The sequence below is a fragment of the Haliotis cracherodii genome, unplaced genomic scaffold, assembly GCF_022045235.1.
Source record: "Haliotis cracherodii isolate W230 unplaced genomic scaffold, xgHalCrac1.p SCAF_15, whole genome shotgun sequence".
Lineage (NCBI taxonomy): Eukaryota > Metazoa > Mollusca > Gastropoda > Lepetellida > Haliotidae > Haliotis > Haliotis cracherodii.
The window spans coordinates 32,557,160-32,580,569 of record NW_027266270.1 but is presented as its reverse complement, the minus strand read 5'-3'; the positions used below and the strand labels follow the sequence as shown (position 1 = coordinate 32,580,569).

The 23,410-nt window shown below is 38.9% G+C and overlaps 1 protein-coding gene across 1 annotated transcript in view; it reads right to left on the bottom strand.

The window, feature by feature from the left end:
* LOC139462057 (uncharacterized) overlaps window positions 1-23,410 on the bottom strand; it is a 51,498-nt gene that overhangs the window by 13,142 nt on the left and 14,946 nt on the right. The window contains exons 2-3 of the mRNA XM_071243558.1: window positions 5,529-5,631; window positions 4,596-4,741 (exon numbers count right to left, since the gene is read on the bottom strand). Coding sequence (XP_071099659.1) covers window positions 4,596-4,741; window positions 5,529-5,631 — 249 coding nt within the window. The remainder of the gene's footprint in view (window positions 1-4,595; window positions 4,742-5,528; window positions 5,632-23,410) is intronic.

The window sequence follows — 23,410 nt, the reverse complement described above, 5'->3', positions numbered from 1 at the left end:
CACGTCACGTGAAAAGGAGTACAAAACATATGAAAGCGAGAAATTAAAAAAAGACTCAAGGTCATAATGGCCTCATTTTCCCGAGACATGAGAGTCAACTGACTATATAAGTCCAGTTTCCACCTTTGCCGAACTAGGCTGTTCTCATGGGGTTACACTTTGGCTGGACTAACGAGTCTATGTATAGTCCAATCAAAATCGAGCAACAAAATTGAAATTCGGTTCGTAAACTGTCGTGCAGATTTCGGTCGATTGGAGGATTTGTAAAGCATGCGCACCGCCAACTTGTTGTCAAGAGTAGTTTTCCAAATCTGTTCATGTTTTTAATCAAGGTGCTCACGTGATTTAATGCATTTCGCGATGTAAAACCCGTTTTATCACAACAGAGATCTTGATTATCGATCAGATCTTCCTGACCAGGCGCTGCTTGTTTGAAGCAAATGCGAGTCAAACGAGAGGTGGAATCTGATTGAACCATAGGTGAGGCTTAGAAGGGACATAACTCATAATAACCACTGGTGGCGCTACGATCGAGCCCAGAAATTCCAGCCTAGTTTGGCAAGGGTGGAAACTGGTCTTTAATAGTCAGTTAACTCCCTTGCCTCGGGAAGATGACCTTAGATGATTAGTTAACCGATCAAATGAGTCGTCGCCATCGAGCCACATACAACCGTCCTCTACCACTCAGTGTAGTTTCTCCTCCCTATTATAATGAACACTTTAGACCCATTCACCATAGCTTCGTTTTAAGCCTGATTCGAATGGAACACGCTGAGTACAGCAGACCAAACTCTTTACACTCAGCGAGCGAATTTGATAAGAGAGAAGATAGTGACGTCACTACCAAAATGAAACGATGGCTGTGATTGGGTCTTTGGTATTTTATTTTTATTTTACACCAGAAATTCGAGGACGTAATATAGATGGATTAAGAATGATTACTACAACCTTAATGCTTACCGATAATGAATACGTTTTTAATCGTGGGTGAATGTTGCATTAATGTGTCTGTCAGCAATACTCCGGCTACACCACGGCGGCCTGTAAATAATTCAGTTTGGCCCAGGAAAACTAGTCCAAAGCCTGCTTAACATCAGAATACGATGTACAGCCGAAGTCACTCGTATCATCCGATCCACAATCATGTGGCTCTGAACCAGTTCTAACACTGAGTCACAATATGGGTCACATGTACATGATCAGTCGTCACCAGATCAAACATGTAAACCTTTCTCCAATTTGGTCGACTCAAAATCCATGTGAGCATTTGAAGAGCTTAGAGCTAAAAGGGGCCAAAATGCACTTTGGCCCTTTTTGCATTTTATTGCATAAATAACATCTATGAGTTCTTGTCTACCTGTAGAAAAAATATTGTATGTTTTCATAGATGCGTTTTTGAAATATAGCTACTTAAAATTCTATAAAAGGGCCAAAGTTAAGTTCCAAAAGGGCCAAAGTCACTTTGTTAGATTTTGGGCGTTTTAGCCCTCATTTCCGTTGGTGGTTGAGATTGGTTGTCTGACAGAGATTTTGTAAGTTTGGACACCTTAAAATTATGTTTCAACTATTTCAACAAAGTTAGCATTAGCTTAATCATTTAAAAGTACTTCAATAGTATATGTTTGTACTTTCAGTAGTAGTTTATCAATCTCACTTGTTAAATCCCATGCAAATGCCTGAGGGTCAAAAAAGGGCCAAAATACAGACATTGGCCCTTTCCACCCTTACACAAATTAAAAACGTAAGTTTATTTCCTTTTTCGAATGTTTTTTTATGACAACATATATATCTCTGCTCTCAGAATGCATTAATGTCGAGGAATTTATCGGTAGAAAATTGCTCATTAACATGCATAATATTATGTGTTTTCACCACTTTTCTCAAAACAGACTCCACATGACATTGGCCCTTATGTCTCTAAGCTCTTCATTTGAACTCTGTCTGCCTCGAAATCTCTTGCTCGAAAAGGGGAATCAGCAGATATGTTATCAAGAACCCTTCAAGTAGTCTTTATGTCATTCTTATGGGAAAATGTGACAATCTATGGCATTTACACATGAAGAATTGGCGTCACGTAAAAAGGGTGTATGCATATGAACAAGATTCCCTGTCTTCTCAAATAAACTTCAACAGTTATTTAAATATTTTTAGGGTCTGTCAAATCCATTTGTTAGATGTATTGGGTGATAACAGGTTCGTGACACTTGGTTAAACGTGATGCGTGCATGCTCTGAACTTTGTCTATATAACCAGATTCCGTCGCTAGTTCTTCTTAAGCATCATGCAATTTGCGTTTAGAATTCCAAATTCCAGAAGAGTTATGAAAGTAATAGGATTGCGGGACGCTCGATGTCTCTGGTGTCCCATTAGGCAGGGTAGTCCATCAGGGTGATAAGAATCCAATTCACCAAAGATTGCTGGCAGGTATCAAATTCATTTGTGTGTATTTGTGTGAGCATGAAGACCGATTTCATTTTGAAAAGGTTACAAGTCAATATTTAAATACATGTGGCTTGAAGTGGTACAAAGTACCTGCCTGTGGGGGTTTATCCCCCTTGAAACCAGGATAATGTGAAGTCATGGGAATTCAAATTGACACGATAGGCGGCGTGATGATTGTAATTAGGAATTTCTTGAATAATTGTATTTACACTTCATGGACATTTACTTCGAGTGTAGTCCCACACCAAGCTGACGCGCCGTGCTATAGTTGAAGTACTGGTCATAGCGGGATGAACACACCTCACTGTCTGTGACACCATCTGGGCATACTCAGCGAGAGTGCATTTGCACTCATTGATCTGAGTGAGTGAGCTAGTGTTTGTTGTTTAACGCCGTACTCAGCACTATTCCAGCTATATGACGGCGGGAGTGGGCTTGTGAGTGAGTTGGTGAGTTGGCTAGTGAGTGAGTGAGTTGGGTTTAACGCCGTTTTTAACAGTACCCCATTTATCTTAATGTGGAAGGAAAGTTCAAAGTGATGCAAGATTCCAAACTTGTACCACTTTGATCAAACAAAGGATCAAGGGCATTATGATGAAAAAACCCAAAACACAATCAGAACGAATATGAGATTCGAACCTTTGCAACGTTATTTTCTCTAGACATTTCATACAGAAAGGAATACGAAACTCCTAGTGCATTTGACACTGAATTTTAATGCAAACAGTCCTTGTTGTATTATATATCTGCTCACTTTGCGAAGTTATTTTCTTCGTTCAAGTAATAGGAAATAGGTTAACTGATTGAAAACGTCGTTAAGGTTAGGGGCTAATCATAACATATATATCTTAACGCCGCATGGTAAGATGTTTGGATGAAGGATTATCCATACGCTCAGTTTGACAGCAACACGTAAATAGGGTCTCGGCGCGGGTCAAGCAGCTACCACTGTAACTTTAATTCCAGGCATTCAAAACCCACTTGTCTGTTAATAAATTAATTACAAGTGATTCCATGGCGACCCGGATTTAGACAGTGTGCACACGGGTTTTACGTCAAAACATCCGTAAACGCAAAATCATAATTTATTGAAGTCACTTCTTAAATAAATAACAATACTAATCTGTATAGGTTTGTAACGATTCACTCGCGTACTCGTGGCATCGAATGGCAGTTATCAAATTCGGTTTCTGTGGTCCATAGCCGCCTATGCTTGTCGTAAGAGACTGAATGGATCGGGAGATCAGGCTCGGCTGAATGCATGTCATCGTACCCCGACGATTGGGAGCGTTACTCATGATATCGATCACTGGTTTCTCCATGTGTTTACAGACCGCAGTCATAAACATGTCGCGTAAATTCGTATTTGAGTAAAGATGAGTAAATCCTAATATTTGATTCTTTTCAAAACTTCATAATAAAAACTGGCAGATTTTCAGTTAAATGACTTGTTTAATATAAACTGCAAATAGATTTATATTATTGATATATACACATCTAGCTATAGCGTGGCATGTACAATTCATTTATTACATCTAATCTTCATTGATGTATTTATTGTAACATGTCCTATGTGCAGTGGAGCGGTATTAACATAAGCGCTTCGCTTGTTTACCAATCCATTTTCACACTTTTTTGTGAAATATGTTTAAACAATATACATGTCGCTGGTCTGTGCTGAATGTGGAGTTAAACTCAAACCAACATACATACGCAAAAAAAACCATAGCAATGTACAGGAATTATACTGTATTATAGTTAAAATGGATAGAATTATCATTAAATCGCCCGCATGTTATCAGAAATGAGCGGGCCACTGTAACTTGATAATGCCCTCATATTGTTTGACGACGAGCCATTATCACGCCCGTTGTTAGGTGACGTCATTTGATGTTCAATAGGGACGTCATCTGGTTTGTTCTATGACGTTTCCATATTTGTTAAAGTGGGTCAGTGACATTCGTTGTGTGTTGATTGCAGTAAATGAAATTCTGTTCACTTTAGCTATAATAACGATAACGTTATTTTCAGGGCATTATCAATTGCAGAAGCCCTCGCTCTTTTGTTAATTGAAGACCTCGGGCTTCTGCAGGTGATAATGTCATGAAAAAGTAGCGTTACCCTTATAATAGTGTGGTATTATTTTGACTTACCCCGGAATACAGAATATTCCCCCAGTCCATAGAACGGCCCCACCGCCATCATGATCTGCAGGATGTACAAGCCGGCTGCGAGGATCTTCAGGTTGCGGACGGAGAACGTGGAAGAGTGTTCGGCTGGTGCTCTTACGTAAAGATATCTGAAAACACATCACCAGACACGACTTCATACATTGTGTGTCTGATTTAGCTATACACTACAGTTGGAGTCACAGGAAATGGGTTTCACACATAGCACCCATATCAGCGTGACGAACGAACGCTTTAACCACTCGACCACTCCACTGCCCTCGCATTGTCTTAATGGGATTCGACCTCAGGTCAATGTCGTTACGTACCAGTTAATATAATATATTCTAATTTGAATTGGCATTTTTGCGCGTTTGTTCAGGTTTGTTCTGATCATAGAGACTAAGGATTTTAAATGAAATTGTATACTAATTAACGTTGTGTGGAGGGGCAGCCCAAAATGTTGCATATCGTAGACGTTTGCCAATGTGATGAAACACACGAGCAAAGTCATACTGTTCAAAAACCAAGAATCCCATGGCATTCGGATACTGGCTGAAGTAAGGGAAGCAACTCTGTGTGGACGACTTAAGATGGCCAGGCTCAGTGTACGTGGTCCTTCCATTTACTAGATAGTTTAACATAATGAATGGATTACAGATCAGTAACAATTCCAGTAGAAAGTTTTTAAATGGCATGCGTTTTTTAGATCATATTTCAACATACGATTAATTTGGAATCAACTTTCAAAAGTAACTAGCATGCATAACGTTAGAACACTTTTTTAAGTATTGTCTTTCTGAAATCGTTTCTGAATTCATTTTCAAATCATTTGGAACCACATTTCGTAAACAACTGGACACATATTTCGTAAACAACTGGATACATTCTAACGTGAGAACATTTGGTAAGTATTACCTTTCCATGGCAATGACAGCCAACATCCAGTTCGCTCCCCCAGCAAAAACGTGGTCAAACGTTGCAAACACCTCACACGACAATGTTCCTTGTAGTGGGCCGTCTGAAAAAAACCATGGTAACTGTAAATCCGCAGCCGATCAACCATATGTTGAAGGATGGGTGAGAGAATTAATAGAAAGAAACATAACACGTTTCCTTGGACCACTTTAACAAAGCAATCATAGCGCTCAGTCTGTTGCAAGTAACAAGGTCCATGTGCCCAGGGCCCTGGTACAAAGCGATCTTATCTCCAAGACGACCTTAACTCCAATACTTTAACATTGACTTGCGACAGTTGTAACGCTAAGATCGCTTCATGTAACTGGACCAGGTTGAGTAAACCATTGTAAAGATAGTTAGATTTAACAACTACAGTAAACTACGGTTACAACGAACTCAAAGGGACCACTAATTTTAGTTCGTAATAACCGTAGTTCGTTATAAGCATATATTGAGCATATATGCAACATTTTGGCCTGGACTAAAAAACAAGTTCGTTATATCGGTAAGTTCGTTATAAGCGTGTTCGTTATTAACGTAGTGTACTGTAGTTCAATTACATCACGGCTTGTCAGCTTCATGATGGAGGAAAGTCCTAAAACATGCAGACCCAAGACGTTTAGCACTGTGCTGAAAGCCACGGGCAGGTGTATGGTGCTGAAAGACCAACAATTATATTCAAGGAGTATCTTGGATTGGAACTAACGATCACAGGATATCCTTACACAACTAAGGGACGCAGAAAGAAAAGATGTACCTTCATCTGTTCCCGTAAATTATCTGATTTACAGCCATGGCATATGCACATTCCGCGACTTATAATACAGTCATTATTTCATCATAACCATTATTTACGCGCTTTTGTGAAATATCTGGTATATCCCATATTCATTCCCATTTATTATGTATGTACTGTTATCGTGTAAACTCATCATATAACGTCATCGTTCAAAGTCAACGTGTAATGTCATGATATAATGCACTGTCATCGTATAATGTCATCATATAATGTCAATATGTAATGTCGTCCTGTCATATCATCGTGTAAAGTAATCGTGTAACGTCATCATGTAAAGTATCCACGTAATGTTATCGTGTAAAGGTATTGTGTAATATCATCATTTAATGTCATCATGTAAAGTCACGTGTAATATCATCGTGTAATGTCATCATTTAATGTCATCATGTAAAGTCACCGTGTAATATCATCGTGTAATGTCATCATTTAATGCCATCATGTAAAGTCACCGTGTAATATCATCGTGTAATGTCACCATTTAATGTCATCATGTAAAGTCACCGTGTATTATCATCGTCTAATGTCATCATAGAAAGTCTTCCTATAATGCCAGGAAAGGATGAAATATAGATCATGCATGGAATATGTACTCTGAAACTTGAAAGGGAACAGAAACGCACAGACGGAAGTCAACCAAGGCATAAATAACGTTCACAGCATGCTTTCCTCAAGCTTCGTGGCCACCATTGCCTCCTAGAAACCACAAAGAGAACACTGAATCAACCCTTGTTGCAAGCCAAAAGAGCCCCTTGTTGACTCGTGCACTTTCATTATCTTCCACGCCTCTGTCACAGTCGATCCACCTGACTGCACAATAATATGAGATTACATTTGATTGAAAACAGTATACATGTATGTCACGTTTGATCTTCAATGCGATATCTTGGCTATTTTCGCTAAAGATTTCACTCAAACGTGTGCAGAATGTTTGGGCTTCATTCATCAAAAATGTCAAGGGTTGAAGTCATTCCATGTTAGTTTACATTTGGAAGCATTTACTAACAAAATCACTGTCTCGAGCGAGTTAGTGTTATACAATCAGTTTGCGTGTGACATTCATCCGTGGTTTCGAGTGACAACCAGATGAGTGAATTTATTTCCCCGTTGCGGTTTCTTTAAAAAAAACGTTCACCAATAACCTCGGGAAATCGATCAGTTATCTATTATGGAACATTCTTTAAGTAAATTAAAGTATTGACTTGTAGTGTAGTTTCCAACGTTATTTATCAAACAAAAAACAGAGGTGGGCCCATTGATGCTTTGCAGATGTTATTTGCGCTTTTGTATCGACAGTTTAATAGGATTTCATTTCACTAGAAATGAAGTTGACTTGAATTGCGAATTTTCGATTCAAAAGGTAATTTCCTACATCTAATCTTAGAACGATTTTTATAACATGCACACATACACACATACGCACACACTAACATTCTTGAAAAGAAAAATGGATTGGCTGACAAGCACCTCATGAGTGAAAGAGCAACTACACGTGGCAGACTCTTAATGTTCGAATACAGGCATGCCCTAAAAATCCACTTATCCGATTATTAACACAGCGATTTGTCTTTCGTTAGCTGATTTATTGGATGGATAATATTCATTCGTGATTTACACCATTTTAAACCCTCAGTAGAAATCTCATCAGGTCTAATTTGAAAAAAAGTTGATCATGATTTATTGTGTGTTAACTCATAAAAAGTAGAAAATTATTCAATTTGTTTTTCCTTGATGTTCGAAAGACGTAGGCAGGTGTCTGGGCTGCTCAAGGAAACACATAGTTAAGATGAATTACTAGTCTTGTTGAACAACAGATGTCATCAGTCTTTCACTAATGAAACAAAAAACCGTGGGGCGGTTGACAAATCAAAGATGATCCCTGGCCTACAAGAAGACAGGAGTTGAGGCCACGGAATCAATACTGCCAGTCAGTGTAGGGGTGGAACTCAGCATTGAGAAGACTGTTGATATGAAAATACGTGATCGGCGTCCACAATCAAAGATACGACCTACCGGTTCCTTGTCAATATACATTGGGTCTATAAATAACTCGACATCCTAGTCTAGTGTTTGAAGGGCCTTTGACATGAAGACAAGAACACCATTTGGTGATGGATGAATACGTGTTATAAAATTCATCAGAATGTGTGAATGAGCATCGTAAGCCGTGCTGATCAACACACTTAAGTGGATAAATTGAATAACTCGAGTCTATATGTACAAATAATGATGTAACTGGACAGGACGATTTCGGTGTCTTGATCTGGATATAGCCACTGACGTGAATCGAGTTGTAGCCGTTTTAGGTGGTTCGATTATGAAGCTGATGATAGTTCCCATACGCATTACTATCACCACAGAAGCACTGCTTCTCTAAGACATGTATTGTATTACATCGACAAGATTATTGACAAAGAAAGGAGAAATACTTTTTCGTCAACTTTACTGATATCGTGGAAATCCATAATATCATAACAGTACCCAATCACAAAGCTGTGTTAATTACATTCATCCACTGAATTGCGATACATAAAATCGAGCCATTATCTGTACAGATTTAAAATAAAAAATATATAAAACGCTTGTCTGTAATGTACAAAAATGTATCACAACACGATATTCTTCATAACAATGTTTAGAAGCAAGCATATCTTGTTTCCAATTTTGAATACCAAATGTGTGTTTGTATGGTGGATATCACAATGTATATATGTATGTATGTATGTATGTATGTATGTATGTATGTATGTATGTTTATATATACATATATATATATATATGTGTGTGTGTGTGTGTGTGTGTGTGTGTGTGTGTGTGTGTGTGTGTGTGTACATTGTCCAGCTTCCAGAGAGGAAACACAGGAGAGAAAGCATGTACCATTAATAACCTGTTGTGAACCAGTCTACCTTACAGTGTTGACTGCACATTATACCATTACACGCCTCCGACTACACTGATGGATGCCGGTGTACAAAGAGATTCTAGCGCTAAGGTATGCTAATGATCATCGCAGCGCTGGGGTTGTTTGTACGGCACCCTGGAAGCTATATTTGTTCACGAAACGTCAATCTGCAGCCATCACCAATTACCTCCATTCTATTATCGTAAATACCCCGGTCCCATTCCCAACCAAAGTGTCCATTCAGTTGTGTTTGTTGTGTTTGTTTTGTTGTATTTGTTTGTTGTTTAACGCTGCACTGAGCAGCAATATTCAAGCTATATAAAGGCGGTCTGTAAATAATCGAGTCTGGAGCAGACAATCTAGTGATGGAAATCATGAGCATCGATCCACGCAATTGGGATCGATGACATGCATCAACCAAATCAGCGAGCCTGACCACCCGATCCCGTAAGTCACCTCTTCCGACAAGCATAGTTGCCTTTTATGGCAAGCATGGGTTGCTGAAGATCTATTCTACCCCGGATCTTCACGGGTCCCATTCAGTGGTGATGTCACCATCGCCATCCCTTTAACTTCCTACTTGCTCATGAGAGTTATTTAGTATATTTTAGAGATCATGCCGTTCGAATCGTGCTGAGGAAAGAAGCGATGGTAGCGAAATGGTCCAGAGTATTTCAAATGAAAATTGAAAATACTGCTTAATCGAGGATGATCTGCATTAAGTATTCCAAAACTTCTATTTACTTGAAACTTGACTCTGTAATGGAACATGTGCAGCGACAATTGCTGTAAAAAGCAACCTGTTTTGGTTGAGATGATGTGATTTCCAGTAATCAGGAGTATCAGGTACAGAAGCTGGTACCTTAGAGAAAAATTAAGAGCGTGATTTGAGATACAATCGAGCATGCTCTTTCTACCAAGATTTCAAAGAGCATCAATCGACTTTTGCTCAGAAGTTGTTTGATCATGGTCACAACATTCAAGGCCTCAGTAAAGCTTTCAAAACGTTTTATGGTAGACATGTGGAGGACATTTCTAAAATTGACGCATCATTGCCAAAATGATATCCGATTCGCTCACCTTTTGGCAAACACCTGGCATCATTACCATTTCATATTGATTTCTAAACACATGCTCATGATATAGTCGGAATTGTACAATTGACTCTGCTTTATAGAGACATTTCTATTGGATATGAGAAGGATTTTATCGCTTTATTTATCACAGAGGAGAGACGTAAAAGTTGACAATGTCTTCCATTGAAGACAACGGTCTTGACAACAACATTATTACCGCGGTATACATATGTTTGTCATCTGGACTTCTTAACCGATAAATTCTGCATTAATGGTACATGGCTGTGACATATATGATTTTCGAATTGACGAATATTTACGAAATAATACAACATAATGGGTATTGGACGTTGCCGTATGATTTCTCTGGCAATAAGTATGCTTGTTATTGCCCCATTAAAACGCGATCAGATAATGTCATTGTGCCATGCCATCATCTAATAGCCCTATCAAATGTTATCTCTGGAAATATAGATCCTCTTTCCAAACGAACATTCGATTGATGTATTATTCCAAACGTTCCATGTGAGGCCGCAAATTCTAGTAATGTCCAAGAATCGAATGACGTCCTTTATATATTTCAAATGAATATTTCTTCGCATTGAAATGGGTTGTTTTGGTATAACACTGTACGATCATGTATGTATAATTGATCTGGTATTGGATCTGTAGAAATAGTTTGGCATCCAAGCCTCGTTTTTCCAGTGCATTTAATGTCATGGACCCACTTGCACAAAGTGATCTTAGCGCTAAGATGATCGTCACTCCCATACTTTAACATACTACTATTAGGCTTACGATAGTCTCAGCGCTAAGATCGTTTTGTGCAAGTGTACAGTTGTGTAAATGTTTAGCTGTGCTCGGCAAACTCAACCAAACTCAACCAAACACTGATGGTGACTCAATGTCCATGCACTGAAGGGTCATATTACCACCATAAATATCCCAAAACAGCAGCTGATATACTGACTGAATGTAAACGTCCATCTTGTATTGCTTGATTGCATATAACTCTCCTGTAAGTGGTAAACGGAAATAGACACGCGTTAAGGGAAGTCAATCAAAACATAGAAAACACCTTCCCACATTCTGTTTTTCCTACGCTGAATTACTACGTATACTCCATAACCTTCTACTGTCCATGACGAGAAACCGTGACTAAATCAGTGTAGATCAGCCAAGGGCGACCAACCTTGGATGCAAGCCAAAACAGTTCCCTGTGTGCACTTACACATCAAACGTTCACTTTTTTCTCATGCCGCTCTCGTTGTAAAAGAGTCAATGGAACCTAACAGGGTTTCCCATGGGATGATATACTGGCTTATACACTCGACTGATAAATATGTTAAAATTGTTAAAAAACTATCATTATGTAAACATAATCTTCGAAAAAAATAATTGTAGAACTGTTTTGATTAAAATCGATAAACATTGATGCGTGAGAAAACGATAAGAAGGAACGCAAAATAAAAACACCGTAACTTAATTAGAAATTTTGTAATTCCCTTCCAAGTCATGCAGAAGCGAGTAAATATTTTGCCAGGCAAACAGATGTGATGTGTTGACGAGAGATAAGTGTTTTGGATGGAGGTAGACCGACAGTCTCAACGGATACATAAAAACGGAAAAAAACAAAATTGGTTTCTGTACTGCGTGTTGTTGACTTGAATTTACAATTTTAGAGTGGAGAGTCAAATTACATATTCCACATAAATATATTCACATGTATTGAAAACAGAACGATTAGTATTCCATTTAAATGCAAACAGTCTGTTTTTTCTAGTCGGTTTGTCATATCTCGGAGAAGCGAGCGAGTGAGTGAGTGAATGTTGTTTTGAACATTAGTTTCCTTGTCAGCTGAATGTGAGAGGAAAACCCAGCAAAAGTTGAAAACAAGACCAATATGAAAAAGTTACTTTATTGAGTCACAGTGGTAATTTATGAAATTGATTTGATTTAATTTTATTTTTTCTTGATGTTCGGAAGACGTGATCTGGACTTGTAGGTAGGTGTCATGGCAGCTCTAGGAAACACATACATTTGTATTTGAGATGAATCACTTGGTTACTTGTAAAATAGACAGCATCAGTCATACGCTGAACAGGAAACACATACATTTGTAGTTGAGATGAATCACGTGGTTACTTGTAAAATAGATAGCATCAGTCTTTCGCTGAAGAAACAAAAAATCAACGTGGAACGGTTGACAAATCAAAGGTGATCCCTGGCCTGTAAGAAGACAGAAGCTGGAAACACGGGATCAATAACTGCCACTCATTGTAGGTGTGGGACTCAGTATTGAGAAGACTATTGATGTAAGAATATGTGATCAAAGATACTACTTACTGGACCCTAAAGTGAATTTGACGCACGAGCCGCGCTCTCAATTGGATGAATGTATGGAACCATATGTACACATATGCATGATCATATAAACAGAGTATTGCAAGACGATTAACATGTCATCATCTGGAAATAGCCAATGACGTTGCAGCCGTATCAAACTGTTTTCAACTGGAACAATTCGATTATGAATTTGATATTTCCCACAAGCATCCATATCACGACCCAGCATCACAAAGAACAGACTCTCTAATGCATCTTTGATATTATACTGAAGATGAAGGAGATATAGGGTATATAAATATCCGTCACATTTACTCAAATCATGGAACAATCCTAATTACAAAACTTTGTTAAGTACCAATACTTGTAACGCGCGAATAACGACCCAGAGATGTGATCCATTGTCTGTAAAGGTGAACGGAAAGGATGGAAGCATTTCATTTCATTTTTGAATACAGACAATAAATAGCTGCTCAATGTTGCAATACTGCAAACATTAAGTGCAATCCTTAAAATGTATCCAGCCTTCGATTATGAACTGACGTGCAAAACACATTTACCGAATAGAAAATGAAGAAGAAAAGAATAGAAGCCAGTTGTACTTGGAGCCTTTGCTTCAGATCGATTGGCTGACGTCCTAGTGTTGATGCCCATTTTGTGCGGACGTGCACAGGAACATAATTTGCCCTTATACATACCGTATTCGACGTAATTCGGGCGCTCTCAAAATTAGAAATAGGGGGCTTTTATTAGAATATTATTTTGGTGAAAAAAAAACAGAGTTGAAAGATACATTTTGTGGTTTCTGCTGACAGCCTGAAATGTTTATATACGAGAGATACATTTTTCCAGAATTTAATTGCCCTTCACACAAACATTAGATTTTAAAAGTTTAAAGTATTTTGTGGTCTATGATGACATAAACAGATACATTAGTACGTATCCATACTTTATTTTGTTTGCGTGAAAAACCATTAATATGTATACAAATTCTACATCATAATTGAAAGAATAAACGTGATTGCGTTCACGTAGTCACTCGACCTTCAAGTCAATAAAAATACCAAACATGTACAATTTTGACATATGACATCCCTACCGGTGACCTCCTTTCACAAACTAAAACGTTCAAGGACAGTTGTTCGCCTGATATTGAGATGGGGATTTTCGTTGATTCAGTTATATGTACATAAATTATCATGAATCACATAAGTAAATACAGTGAACCTAACAACCCGCGTTTAGTTTTTATGTTTTCTATTGTAACCATGAGTCGTGTTGGAAAATGCAGATATATACCGTCACTGTTGTGCGTGATTTTGCATCAGCCACGTCACGTGGTACTTTGACAATTTCTTTTGAATTTACCAAATCATGTATCTATTATTAACAAGAAAAAGTTAGAGAATATGGACTTGGCTGTGTTGACATTTTCAAACAAGTACTGAAGTAGATCTACGGCTTTCAGAGCACAGTCTTCGGTTTTGCACCCGATTGTGTTCTCATGATTTCATCTAGATAATTCGTGTTTGTGACAAAGACAGTTTGACAAACAAAAATTGATTAAAAATGTATGAAAAATCCAGGGATGTATTTGTAATCGACACAAGCGAAACCTGATATTGTCAACGTTATCCAGTGATGCGGAAAGTACACTTCGGCGTTCATTTTTTCCCACAACTATTAGTATACTAAACGATACTTAGATTTTTTCTCGAATGGTTATCTGCGTCTTAATCTTTAGATTCTCATGATCACAAATGTGATGCTTTTTAAATGAAATTCTCTGCGTATTAGATTTTTATATTACAAAAAATACACGAAATTACGATGGAAAAGTCAACTTTCTGAAGTCGTTTGCAGTAATTTTCTTTGTGTAGAATTGCTGCGGTTGATACCACAGAACGAAGAATTTTCCAAAGAATTCACAACTGTGTACTGTATTTTTGTATTCCCCTGTATCTCCTGGAAGGATCATACACCATGGGGTTCTTACATTACATGTATTTGCAAAGCTTGATATAAAGATTCCAAATGTGACACAAAACTTAAGTTGTTTGGTATTGGATTATATACAATAAGTCAATAAAATATCACGTAGGGGCCCAGTGGCCCAGTCGTATGAGGCGGAGGAATTTGAGTAGAGTTGCGACCCTTATGGATGCAATGATCCTGATCATAATCCTTCTCTTGTCAGCATCATATGATCGTGCTCGTCATGCTACTGAAATGGTAAACGTGTAAGACCTGTGTTACTTTTCGTATCCAACATCCAGCAGACACGCCGTATCGACACACTGTTCAAAACGGCGTTGAACCAAACCAAGTGACAAATGAGGCTAGATCTGATATGATATGCTAAATGTGTCATAGTGTTTAACGTTTCATGTTGAAAGTTGTTGAAAACATTAGTGTCTCAAAAGCAAAAGTGCCTCTACGTTGTTTGAAGGAGAAGCCAGCAAATGTATTATATCATGCCTTGGCTTTAGTGGTTTTTGCTGGGCATTTGAAAATACACAAGCATGTCTGTAACGATCGAATTGGGTAATTTAGTATTTGAAGAAATCACGTTTTTAACGCTGTGTCAGAGTGCAAAGAAAGACATTCACAACTGTCAATTTGGATCGCATTCACGTTCGTCCTTAAACAAAACACCATTATCACTGTAAAGATCTCAGCGGCTTCTCTTATGGATCGGCTGTCATTCACGATGGATTGCTTGGATTGTTTTACAGTGAATTCCGTTAGTCCGGAACATTAGATCCGGAAACACAGCCTCTCGACAATTATTTTTGGGAACGTCGACCTCTTATACAAGTACAGATATTTGCTAATCCGGAAATCTGTTAATTTTGACAATTTCTATTGGGACATAACCGACCTTTTCAATATTGTTTGACTGTACTAACATATGATCGCGATAATGTTATGTTTGCATATCGTCCTGATTGTGAGCCTCGGTTGTAAGACTGTCCACGCTGGCCTTAATGTCTGAGACTTGCATCACGTATGAACGGATAACCCCTTTTGTTGGGTGGTTTGTGGTTTAACGCCGCACTATATTCCAGCTATATGACAGCGGTCTGTAAATAATCTAGTCTGGACCAGACAATCCAGTGCTTAATTTCATGAGCATCGATCCACGCAATTGGGATCGATGACATGTATCAACCAAGTCAGCGAGCCTGACCACCCGATCCCATTCGTCGCCTTTTACGACAAGCATAGTCGCCTTTTAGGCAAGCATAGGTTGCTGAAAACCTATTCTACCCCGGATCTCCTACCCTACTTGACATGTTAATTAGCGGGCACAGATAGCTCCCTCGCCTAAGGCGTCTCAATTCGTAGAGCCTCTTGGGCGTGTAGGAAATCTGGGATCGTGGGTTCGAATCCCTGACGCGTCCTTGTTACAGGGGTTTTCGTCACATACCCTTGATCTTGCGTTCACCAAACCAGAATGGAAAACGTCTAAGAACTGCATAACCTCGGGGTTTCCTTCCCATGAAACCTGCACGCCATAGCAAACTTTTCAAAGCGGCGTTTCACCAAACTCTCCCAGACACAATCACGGGAGACATATTCTGATCAGGAATCCTTTTTGGGGCAGAATGCTTGACAATTCACAGAGATTGATGTTCTTTAGCATACATGGTCCTCTGCAACTTATTTTTAGTGAACATATGTTTTTTACCATTGACTAGTTATTTGATTGTATTTTCCCCCTCACACAGCTGCTGTGGTGTCGAGTAGGTTAAAATATTCCTCATAGCCAATTACTTCTGGCAGCATCCTTAACCCAACATCAAACAACTCAAAGATTGATTGCGGAAGTACGACTGGTTTTGCCCCTGTGGACTTGGTGAAATGTACACGCAATGTCTCTTGAAATTATCCGACAACGTATCTCATTGAAAATGAACAATCGCTAGCTTCAGCGGTTCAGACAACATAAGGGTCGATTCGACGCAATAGGGAAGTGACATTGTATTATATGTAAACCGTACACCGATTGATCCCTTCGCATACATTCGTACAACATGCACGGGGGCCCAAGTTGTCTAAGGCGCCGCGGTTCGCTGTGCAGAGTTGCGCCCCCTGGACACGCCAGAAACCTATGATTGTAGGTTCGAATCCTGGTTCGCCCCGATTATGTTTCTAGGTTTGTCAGCACCATACCCGTGCTCGTGGGTTTCACGTGTGAGATCTGCATCACTTCGGGTTTTCCTCCCACATTGAGCTGACACGTCTAGACATAACTGGAATAATGATAAAAGCGGCGTTAAACCCAACTCACTCACGTACAACATGCTGGTTTGGAAAAAAGAGTATTTTTAGGGTACGTAGACATTTATTTAGGCATACAATTTGAGGTGGGGTGGGGTGAACTGGGGTTCAACATCGCGTCAAAGATTATTGCACTTGCATGCACATGTGTGTGGCTGCTTGTACACGTCCGGACTGATGACGATTTATAGTGCTAGCCCACTGAGATACCAGGTTGACATAAATACTTCACTCAGACACAGTATACTGACTCCGAGCCCTTTATGCCGAGTGCCAGACAAACACCATATTTTAACGTCTTTTGGTATGACACGGCTGGCGTGGTATCTCAGTGTGCTAGCACTATAAATTGGCATCAGTCCGGACTGGTACAAGCAGCCACAAACATGCACGTCGCTTGGACGCGACGTTAAACCTCATTTCACCTCTTCTCATCGCACATCTAATAATGATCTGACCAATTCAGGTGTTATCATCAGGTATCAGTAGTATGTGAGAAATTCATCAAAATGAAGACACATCATATTTGGTTATTTCCCAAAGATACATGGATGTTAAAAAGATTTGGGGTGCTTAACGTTTTGTCAAGCGTATATATATATAAGGACACCTAGTCCTCAATCATGCGATAAAATGTACTGGTGGTTTCTGGTAGTCTTACATACCAGCGCCGGCACTACGTGTCAGTTTCTCCATATGTGATAACTTAAAACAACTCCGTTCTATGAAGGGTGCTGCTGATGGGACAAGCTACGCTCACCTCTTCGCGAACATCACTGTCTAATGGTGACTCATAGATACATGCTTATTATAAACTCGGATTCGTACAATGGACTTTTAGCAGGGATTCCTAATGATTATGGAATAGGTTCTGTCACTAAAATATTTTAAATCTTGAAATTAATGCGTCTCCAAATTAATACGACTGCTGACCCCTAGCCAAAACTGCGACTCAAAATCAATGCGACCGTTTATTAGCACTGGGTAAAGCACTTCAGTGAAAAAACAATTAACAGCGTTTTCCTTAAACCAACACATAGTTCATATGTTCATTCTAGTGACTGGCGTTAAGGAAGTTCAAAGGAAATAAAATAATTAAACCAACAACAGTAGATCTGAGGAGTGTGATGAAGCCTGTCGGTGCGCGTTGGGTCTTGTCGGCCTTTGACGAAGTGTTGCGTGGGTGGCGTCTGTCCGGACTGCTGGAGTGGTCAGTGATGCCTCGTTTGACATGAGTGGGTAGAACTCTTGACCCCAGCAGTGATAACTCACCGGATGTATACAATTACAAGGTGAGGTGAGGTGAAATTGGGTTTAACGTCGCGTCCAAGATTATTGCACTTATATAGCGACGTGCATGCACGTGTTTGCACATACCAATCCCTAAACCTAATAAACCAGCTAATCAAGCCAAGTCATATAGACCAATATCCCTAACTTCAAACTTATGTAAACCAGAAATAAGCTTTAACTTACCCATCTCAAAATCAGAAATTAAAAGTGTAAACAAGCAAAACATCACCAAAAACCTATAACTAAACTCAAATGGCCAAATCAAAAAAGTGCTCAGCAAAACACTAACCAAACCAAAAATTCTCCATCCATCAAAAACAATCGACAGAGTAATCACTAAACTCCAAACAGGACACACCAACCTAAATAACCACCTAAAAAAAACCACTCACACTACAGGTGACTGCCCAAACTGCAAACAACTAGAAACCCCAGAACACGCACTCATCCACTGCACACACTACCTAACACATCGAACCGCATTACAAACCACCCTCAATCTAAACAAGGCTCTCACTCTAGAAGCAATACTAAACCCACAAAATAAACTAAAAAACTTCAAGGCCTTAGGCGTATTCTTAATCAAAACGGAACTAATAAACCGCATCTAAAAACACAATAATCTACCAAATCAAAATCACATAAACAAACAAACATCAACCATACCCAGCTCCCTTAGTTCTCCTCCCCAACCCCATCGGCATCTATTCCAAATCTCAAAATTCCCAAATTCTATATAAGCAACCCCTAAAGCCCCCTCTTGGGTTGCACAGACCACTTTCGCCCCTTTCGGAAACACATTAAATGGCCTGGCCGGGCCCGTGTGCGAAATACGCATCAGTCGGAAAGCGCACGTTAAATCTCCAAAGTAAGTAAGTAAGTAAGTAAGTACGTGTTTGCTAGGCTGCTTGTACTAGTCCGGACTGATGCCGATTTATAGTGCTACCTCACTGAGATACCATGCCGCAGTTTAACATGAATACCCCACTCAGACACAGTATACTGACTCCGAGCCGACCAGTCCTTGTTTTAGCCCCTTAATGCCGAGCGCCAGACAGGGTCACAACAAGTACCATCTTTTAACGTCTTTTGGTATGACGCGGCCGGGGATCAAACCCCGGACCTTCCGCTCCCCGGGCGGACGCTCTACCACAAGAGGCGGCCTTTATACAATTACAAGGGTATACCTACATATTAGCGCTCTCTGCACAGTCCGGCTCGCACAGACCGGACCTTGTCTGCTAATACAAGCGTGCAGTTGAAACACGGATATTATCTACTCTTAAAAGTGATATTTTTAAAACCCCGAGCACACAAGATCCATTGTTTGAATCACCAGTTTCTGTTACTTCTTCCAGACAATTTATACCGACAAATAATAATGAAACGTTAAACGTCAACGCCAGAGAATAACCAGTCTCGATTATCAGCAAAAACACGTGTGGACGAGACGAGCAAGATTGATGTCTTTCAGAAAACTTTTTCCCCTTACTTTTCTTGTCTTTTCCGTTGAAAGTGTCAGCCCATATAAATGAGGCTTGTTAATCAACCTCATACATTTATATGTATTTTTCAATATAGCCCAGTGGCGAGCAACCGCTTTCCATTGTCGAACTCCCAACGGCACCACCCCAAATCTCCATTACATGCATGTTTACCAAGGCAGGGTAAGTGAAATTAGAAAGGTCGTACACAGCATTAACGTCTGAGCGTTCTCAATACTGACATCACTGCAAATTCCAAAATGATGACCGATTTACCTATTTTGATTTGTACCTTATGTTCCCGTGCTTTTTCAGGAGAGCAATTGACTTGCCTTCGCAAGTGTTTGTGACGGGGACAACCTTGGGACAGGGCACGTCCACGTTTTTGCGAACGCCTTAGTACTTGATAATGCTTTATTAACAGTTGGCTGCGGGAGTAGGAATCGGGCAATGGGCTCTGCTATTTGTAAAGGTTTCTTGTGATCATTGAAATGTTTTTGGTCTCTTCTATTTACGACGCAATCGTGAATGTACCAACTGTGTAAGTAATCGGGTCTCGAACAGACACACCATTAATTGACCTTATGAGCAAGCTGATGCTGCAGCAAATGTGTTCAGCTTATTGGCTTACTTGTATTGAGCTTACTAGTGAGAGAGAGTTTGTTCAGTAAAGGTTCCATCGGTCCATTATATATTACAACATGGGGGCGGTCGGGTAGCCTAGTGGTTAAAGCGTTCGCTCGTCGCGCCGAAGACCCAGGTTCCATTCCCGACATGGGTACATTGTGTGAAGCCCATTTCTGTTGTCCCCCGCCGTGATATTGGTGGAATATTGCTAAAGCGGCGTAAAACAATACTCACTCACTATTACACCATGATCTTCAATAATGTCGACAAGGAGCACCACAAAGACATTTGGAGCGTTTCTTCATTCCTCTGAACACGTGTTTTCCAAAACAGTAAATTCACAATACACGTGGATTTTTGATGATTATAACGCTGAAAGTTACATTCAGCTTCTAATTAGAATGGACATTTAAAAAGGATATGACATTCTGATTTTACATTGGAAAGGATACAAAATGGACGCAAGCGCTGGCCTCTTACAATTCCCAATTTTTACCTGCTCCTGTCATCAATTTGTGATTACATCTTGATTTTATCAGTGAAATTTTATAAATAAGTATTTTAACATTAAATAAATAATTTTCATAATTACATAGCAGTCTACACAACCTATAAGTTTCAAGTTAAGATTTGATTGTCAATTGCCATGCACTTTTCCCGCAACCTTCATGAAACAGATTCAGCCAAGCATTAGGCTTTCACGTGATATTTTGAAAACATCGAATAAGACAATATCAAAGTGTTTAAATGTAAGCTTCTAATACAGTTAAAAACATTTAAGTAACTGGTAATATTAGTAATCTAAATCGAGTTTGAAAACATGCTGATAATTTTTACCCATTTACCAAAAGCTTCCATTTGAGGGCATGATTGGTTCAGAAGTAAACGCATTGCAAATTAAATGCCTCGTAGATGAGAGGCAAAGGCGTTTCATCTTTGTTTTGGGGGAAAAGAATCATTATGAAGAACGCACTTCTAATTGAATTTATTCTATAACAAGCTGGTACCATTCCACACAGTATGTATCCTATAGGATCTGATATTTCTTCACAAAGCACCAAACGTATTTTGGTTTGTGAAATGACAGCTTCTTATCGACTAATGATACTGTACGAAGCAAGACAACCCATTAGATGTGTGTTCTATTAAATCAACATAAAAAAAACCCGTACGTACATGTACTTTGATCTACAGTTAGCATGTGGCTGGTGAGGAAGTGCGTGATCTTGTGTGTACTTATTTAACGACTAATATGACGGAAGAACTCTACGGTCATCTTCAATAGCATTTGAGTATTTCAACGCTTAAATAAACACATAAACCACCCTAAGCCATCTGGTAGTGTGTGAGGCTTATGAAAGCTTTGCCATCAATGCTGACAAGGAAGTGATCTGGAATTAATGGCGATCGGAACAATTTTTAGTCTAGTTTAATTTCTCTCAAAACAAAGGAGAAACAGCGGTACATATTAACATACTTCCACGCATTTACATAAAATGACAAATATGTATATACATCTTTATAATTATTTTTAAAAAGACATGATATACTGGCATAGTGTACATTTCTTTACAATTCAGCACAGACATATATGTGCAAATATGTACAAATGTGCAGGGGAACACGTATTTAACAATTTCACAGTTATAGGAGTAATATTTTACTTAAGGGCATGACTAAATAAGACAAAAACTGCTCAAAACTGGTAATGAGAACATCTAGGAAACAAACATATGCTAGTTCAAATGTTTAATAGAGTACAAAAAATGACTAAATGAACGCGTTATTGCTATCATGTGTTTTGGAACATAAACATCGCAGTGATGATATCATTTGAAAACCTCCCATCGCCATTTGGAATCATTACAATATTGAAAATATGCTTCATTCACTTAAACGTATGTGAATGCGGGATCATAAACCAGTTAAAAAAACAACTTCGATCAGTATGAAGCTGCCTCTAGCTTGTTTCATCCCTTGATCAATTCCAGAACTGTTGTTCTTCCGAAAAAAGATAACAATTTAGATTCCTCAAGGAGACATTTGTCTTGGTAAACAACTCCATATCAACCAACTTTGCAATATATTTTTCATCATATCGAATTAATAACCATATTGTTTTCTATTTCGAGATGTGATTACACGAAAAGCCATTAATCATTTACTTTCTATGAAAGTGCCATAAGGCAAAAGCCAAATATTATTCCGTGAGAGGAACTAGTGCATCCCGCGAGGTATGATGATAATAATATTAGAATAACCCACGGGTGTCTTTGCCTTGATCACATTTCACCACACCAATCATCTCCAGGCATAGATGATGTTTTATATCAAAATGCAAATGACAGAGATGTATTACTCATATTTTAACACGCAATTTATACAGAACGCTCAAGGAGATACCTCCATCTTGTAATTGATCGACGACTTTCAGAATGCAATCTAAGTCATGCGTACAATCCTATTTATAATCGTTGCGTTTAATTTACGAAGGATTTTATTTAAATTGGCTGTTATTGAAAGAGACGTGTGAAAGTAAAATGAAAATGAAAACACGACATTTACTTTCGATAAAATAATTTTCTTGACATGTGGTGACCTGGGTTTTTTTAACCGAAATGTTCCCATGTCTTGATGAGCTGTTCGCTGCGGGTGCAGAGGTGATTCCCCTTCCCCACAAGTGTAATCGAGATTCATTGTCAAGATATAGAGTCTACTCGTCGTACCGGTGTGATCGTAATTCATTGTGTCTCTGACATCCAATCATCTTATGGGACATAAAAAAACCCTTAATTAGTTGTATTCCAGCGAAGAGATGTTTTTGACAAAGACTTCTTATATTATCGTTCAATCATACTGAAGCCATATAAAAGAGGTTCCTTTCTTTGTGACAACAATGACCGAATTTTCGAACCAGACAGATTGTTCACAATTTTTACTCGATCGAAAGTAAGGACAAGATAAATCATACCTTATTTTTTAAACAGCATAAAAAAATATTTGAATGATTTTGTTAAACAAAAAGGAAGCGA